At 41.1% G+C, this 6,182-nt stretch overlaps 1 protein-coding gene across 1 annotated transcript; it reads right to left on the reverse strand.

Moving 5' to 3' along the window:
- Positions 1–1,313: 1,313 nt before the first annotated feature.
- On the reverse strand, positions 1,314–2,294 carry LOC108929783 (odorant receptor 131-2-like). The gene has a single exon (XM_018744552.2). The coding sequence runs from the start codon at positions 2,292–2,294 to the stop codon at positions 1,314–1,316; it is 981 nt and encodes a 326-aa protein (XP_018600068.1).
- Between the last annotated feature and the right edge of the window lie 3,888 nt (positions 2,295–6,182).

Here is a 6,182-nt window from a genome sequence, read left to right on the forward strand (position 1 = left end):
TTAAGGTCTGTTTCACAGAAAACAGACTTAATGGTCAGAATCAGTCCTGGTTTTGTGGTAGGAAAGATGTAAAAACCCAAGAATCCTTTATTGTGCTTTGTCTAATTACAGATTCAAAACCCAAGAGGCGCCATACTGTTGTACTTTTTGAGAAACATATTGATTTAACTGAGAAAAATTTAAAAACAAAATGATATTCTATAAACTGCTATAAAACTATTCATAAAAGTGTAAACTGCATTAAAGCATTTTAATGATACACTTTATAAATGTAATCACCAAATTTCTAAATGGGAAGTAGTTCTGTTTCTCAGTTTAGCCACTGAAGTAATTTTTGTTAATAATTCCATCAGCATTATAACAAGAGGCATGTTCAGTTCAGTCAAATCTACAATATTTTACTGAGTATATTTTGTCCCGTTGAATAATCATCTTACATTCTTCCATAGCTCAAGTTGGCCTTAGGGAATGACTTTTGTTTTCAGGGTGGTATGATTTTGATATTGTTAAGCAGAAAATGCATTAACATTATAACAGAAGCAATGGAAGAAATAAAAACAATAGAAACAACTATAGCTATAAATATATTTAAAAAAAAATAGCAAGGATGGCAACATAAGTTTTTAAGTGTACAGGTCCAACGTTTCTGTGATGCAAAAGGAAAAAATTATTTCCCTTAGATATCACCACTGTCACGTGGCATTAATGTGGTTTGAAAAGCTCATGATAAAGGAGAAATTAAAATATTAATAATTAAGCAGAAGCTAGCTAAATAATATTATTAATTTCTGAATATATTTATGTTATACTCAAGATTACATATGATATTGTTTAAAATCAGGACCATCTGGTTGTCTTGTTCTGTGTATTTACACACGCTGGCTGAAAGTGTTTGTCCCAAGTGGGGTCGCGGCGAGCCAGAGCCTAAGACCAGCAACACAGGGTGTAGGGCTGGAGTGGGGAGGGGATACACTTGGGACGCCAGTCCATTGCAAGGCACCCCAAGCAGGACTCGAACCCCAGGCCTGCCAGAGAGAGGGACCCAGGCAAACCCGCTGTGCCGCTGTGCCACTGTGCCCCCCCTTGTAGTTGTACTCTTTGTTGAAATATATTAATTTTAAAATAAAGCCCAACTTTCTGAAGCTTGATACAAGAAACTGATTATTGGTGCATTTTTGGTGGCTGTAGCCTCAGCAATGATCAAAACACAAATCTGACATGGGTTCAGCTCATTTACAAAGTAATATCTTCACTTTAGCAAACAATTGAAGTATTCTTTGAAGAATTACAGAAAGCAGTATTGCTGTTGACCATTAGAGCGATGGCTGTATTTTCTGAGCACCGATTGTAATGTGCAAGGTTAGCGTTCTGTGATGGCCAACTTCATTCCTTTTACAAAGCAAGTATTTCATTAAATACTTACAGAAGGCCTGATCTCTAAAGCCATAAATAATGGGGCTGAGTAATCTTGGTAAAATGTAAATTGTGACATAGTGAAAAAACCGTACTTCCAGTATATACATAGGAAACGCATACATCAGAAAGGTGTACATGAAATGACCCCAGTATGTTAACATAGACATTAAAAGCTGAACAGCATGCAACATGATGGTGTTTTGAGCTTTTTTCGCATCTGATTTCACTGCTTTTGCGGCAAACAGGATCCTGAGGTAAGCGTAAACCAGGATAAGCCACACAAAAGTCAGATAGAGGACATAAGAAACCTCCTTTTTCTGCTGCAAATGAGGATGACGGAACACATTTTCTCGGATGCAGAAGACGGAGGAGCGGAAGAACTGCGGGGGCTCTGTGGCCAGCACTATGAAGAGGTCTGACATAATGGGAATGGCCCCTAGCACCAAGGTCAGACCAATGAGCATGTAGGTTCTTCTCGCTGTACAGATCTGCGAGTGGCGCAAGGGGTGACAGACAGCCACGTAGCACTCTATGGCCATACCGGCCAAGTTCAGAGGGTTGTTGAATGCGGAGAAGATGGCGGCTATGAGGAGGAAGCAGCACAGAGATGTGTTGATGGTGAACAAGGTGTAGCTGATCACGTGCAGTGCTACCGTGATGGTCAGCTGGATCATGTCATTAAGCACCATGTGGATGAATAGTATGTACCGCGGGGTCTCGCTGAAGATCTCGTGCCGTAAGAAGGTGACGACCATGGTGCCGTTGATGTAGTTGATGGAGATGTACAGGGCCACGACAATCACATTCTTGGTCAGGGCTGTCTGGAAATTGTCCCTCGCCACAACTGAAGACACGTTGCTTTGTACACTGAAGTTCATCTTCCAATGCTTGGACACCAGAAAACTGTCAAATTAGAGAAGCCACAAAAAACCCTTCATGTGAGACCTTTCAGTCCTTTCATGTTCTCTTTTAAGAAGTTATCTATAAAAGGTTTCTGTAGAGGTTTTTGACACTGGCAAAGGCCCTATGTACTACTAAATGTTGAAATACAATTACACACAAGTTATTGGTTTTAATTATTTTTTATGACATATATGTGTCTCTGTATTAAATTTATTTCTAAGAATCCCTGTTAAAATATTATAAGCAGAATTTAATTAAAAAAAAAAATTAAATCAAATATTTTAAATTGAAGGGGATTCCAAGCAATCTTTGTGAGAAAACACGACCGTGTTTAAAGAACAGAACCCACCTCTCAGCTTACCTTCCGAGTTAAGATGGAAATGGAAACTGGTTTGATACAAGCATATTTATGTAACTGATAAAGTATCTGGGGAATTTTTGACAATCTTCTATCTACAAAACAAACACACATGCGCACAGAATCATGTCACTGAATGCACCACTCATAAATTTTGTTCTCGCCCCTCATACACATATAGAGGTGAGGTGGAACTCTGTTTGTTCTGGGGTTGAGCAGCGTTTACTGTCAATTCTGACCTTTACATTGTGACCTGAGATCCAACAGCATATGCGTCTTGCTGTTTTCTACCTGTCTGTCCCTTGAAATAATCGAAGATTTATCTGAGCTGTCTGTATTTTCCATCTACATATACATTTACAGCAATTCATTTAGCAGATATATTCCTCCAAAACGCCGCAACTGATAAAGAGATTAAGATACAGGCACGTGACTATAGATGCACAGCTTCTCTGTCTGACAGCGTTGTTTTTTGCTGGCACCCTTTACTCAAGATGCACACAGAATTGAAAGTAAGACATTGAATACACAGATCATCATGTAATTGGTGTGATGTACTTTTATCAAGAAGTTCCGAGATTAGGAGGGAAGTAGGCCTGCTTACCATGGCCTATTTGAATGCTGAAAGGGATTCGGTTGTTCTGAGGGACACAGGGAACTCATTCCATCAGCTTGAAGGCCAAAAGTGAGAATATGTGGACTTTTTAGTTTGGCCCTTGCTTGAATGGGACCACCAAACAGCCAGAGGTGGAAGAGCTTCATGCTTTTGTTGAAATGCAGGGGTGATCAGGTTCAGTATCTGCTGGGGGCTGATGCTTGAACCAGAGTTGTGAAGTTGACACAAGCAGCTACAGGAAGCCAGTGGAGAGAGGAGTAAGGGAGGCATGTGGGAACACTTTTGTAGGTTGAACAGAATTCATGCTACGGTATCCTGGATCAATTGTAGAGCCTTGATGGCACAGGCCGGAAGAGCACACAGGAGGGAGCTGCAGTAGTCCAGGTGAGATATCACCATAGCCTGCACCACGAGCTGGACACAGTGTGATCAGAGACATCTGCTTTTCCAAACATGGTAAATACTGTATGCACAAGTATGGTTTCCTTGACCAGACCATCCCAGCAAAGGGTTCAGTAAGTGGGTCCATGAATATCAAAGCTTTATTCAGACCTGAGTACAACATTGCATTGCTTTACTTACAAACTCACATCATACTTGCTTCTAAAAACTATACCTGACTGCTCTAAATAATAGTTGACCTTTGTACTAGTTAGATTGTTTACGTTTTAATCTTGTGAACTGCTCATGTTCACAGATTCTTCTACGACCTTGAATGATCATGATCTTGCATGATATTTTGACTATCATCATATGATTGCTACCCTGAACTCACTCACTTTCATTAAGTGTTTGTTCATGCCAGGGTCACAGCAGTCTGGAGTCACACACTATGGGCGGTTTAGCATTCCCAGTTCACCTGAAAAGCATGTTTTTGACCTGTGGGGAGAAACCAGAGCAGCTGGAGGATGCAGACAAGGGGAAAACATGCCAATTCCACACAGATTAAGCCAGAGTCAAACCAGCAAACAAGCCCTGCACTGTGGTACCTTCTGCGCCACCATACTGCCTTTAACCTGAAGTCTTGAAAGGATTTATATTAAATACATACAAACATCCATTTGCTTAGCAGATGCTTTTCTGCAAGAAAAGAAACTTATAATTTTAAGGTTACAATTATTTACACCACTGGGTAATTTTACTGAAGCAGTTTAGGTTAAAGATGTTGCTCAGGGTTTCTAAAGCTACAGTAGAAGTAGGAATCAAACCTGACACCTTTGGACCTAAAGGCAGCAGCTCTAACCACTATGCTGCCAGCTCTTCCTATTATGTGCTATTATACTATATTATTACTATACTATATACTATATATATATACATACACAAACTTTGTAGGCCTTGGACCTTGGACAAAGGTTTCTAAACAGGAGATTCTATGTTGGTGGAAATATTTGAACTAAGGGGGGTGCAGTGGGTTTGGCCTGTGCCTGCTCTCTGGTGGGTCTGGGCTTTGAGTCCTGCTTGGGGTGCCTTGCGATGGACCGCCGTCCTGTCCCGGGTGTGTCCCTTCCCCCTCCAGCCTTGTGCCCTGTGTTGCCAGGTTAGGCCCCGGCTCGCCGCGACGCCTGCTTGGGACAAGTGGCTTCAGAAAGTGTGTGTGTGTGTGTGTGTAGTTGAATTGATCTAGTTTGATAAAGCAAGTTCCCCCTGTTTCATTGCATAACTGTGGCCCGGGGGGTACAATACCTGAACTTTGACATTTCAAACTATGTAGGATTATGCATTTTCTCAGAACTACTAGCACATTTATTACTTAGAGTACCAGCCAAAAGTGTGAGTACACCTGGGCAAAGTGGGCCACACTTCTTAGAGACAAAGCAGACAGGATAGTGAAAGAAAAGCAATTCATAAGTGATCTTTATCTCTGGAAACTTGGGCAGGAAAGCTGGGAAAGCATGTTGGCTCTTTTTCAGTCCAAACTTGTTAACTAAATCTCTTGTCATGGTACTTTCCAGCATGAGTACCCAAACTTTTCACTGGTATTGCACATTGAGTTGAAAGGAAGAAACAAACTGACTAAGAAGAAGGGAACGTTAACAGCAGGGAAGGGATGAAGATATTGGTATTACCAGTAAAGTACACTGTACTGGGTGGCACAGCAACTAGTGCTGCTGTCTCACGGTGCCTGGGTGGTATGAGAGGATGTGGGTTTGATCCCCACTCAGTAGGTGTGGAGTTTCCATGTTCTCCCTGTGTCTGCATGGGTTACCTCTAGGTGCCCTGGTTTCTTCCCACAGTCCAAAGACATGCCGTTCAGGTTCCCCCATAGTGTGTGAGTGACAGAAAGAGTGGTTCCACTGATGTATGGATGAGTGAACCATTGTAAGTAGTGTATTTAGCCGTGTAAGTCACTGCGGTGAATAAGGTGTGTGGCCTAATAACACTACCTAGAGTGCATTGGAAGTTGCTTTGGACAAAAGCATCTGCTAAATAAATAAATATACTGTAGATGGATAGAGAGGTACCTTGTCCAAGTGGAAAAATGTTACATTCTGAATAATCCATGAATCTGTACCACCCACGGACAGAACCTAGTGCAATAATTTGTATATCCAAGCTTTGAGTGTTTATATAAAACCGTTGCAAAGTGACCTCTCCCAAATTTACAAAGTACATGGTGGTGCTGGGCTAAAACCAAGCCCTCATTCTGTCCCGTATTGATCCATCAAAGGATTACTTTTAACCCAGTTTTTACCTCGGAGCTCCCAGTTTATTTAGATTTCTAGGTAATACTAACAATAGTGCAAAACGCTGTCTTCATGATGAGAACGCAGGGCATTTCCTTTGCTCAGCACCATGTAATTAAATATTTCATCATATTTTTGTTTTTATCATAGGGCAGATGACAGACAGAAGAATTCTAATGTTGTCTTCATTATCTCTAAGTGT

The sequence above is a fragment of the Scleropages formosus genome, chromosome 22 (assembly GCF_900964775.1).
Source record: "Scleropages formosus chromosome 22, fSclFor1.1, whole genome shotgun sequence".
Lineage (NCBI taxonomy): Eukaryota > Metazoa > Chordata > Actinopteri > Osteoglossiformes > Osteoglossidae > Scleropages > Scleropages formosus.

Bases quoted from the DNA above. Each gene is read 5' to 3' on its own strand.
- LOC108929783 (XM_018744552.2), bottom strand. From the start codon at position 2,294: ATGAACTTCAGTGTACAAAGCAACGTGTCTTCAGTTGTGGCGAGGGAC.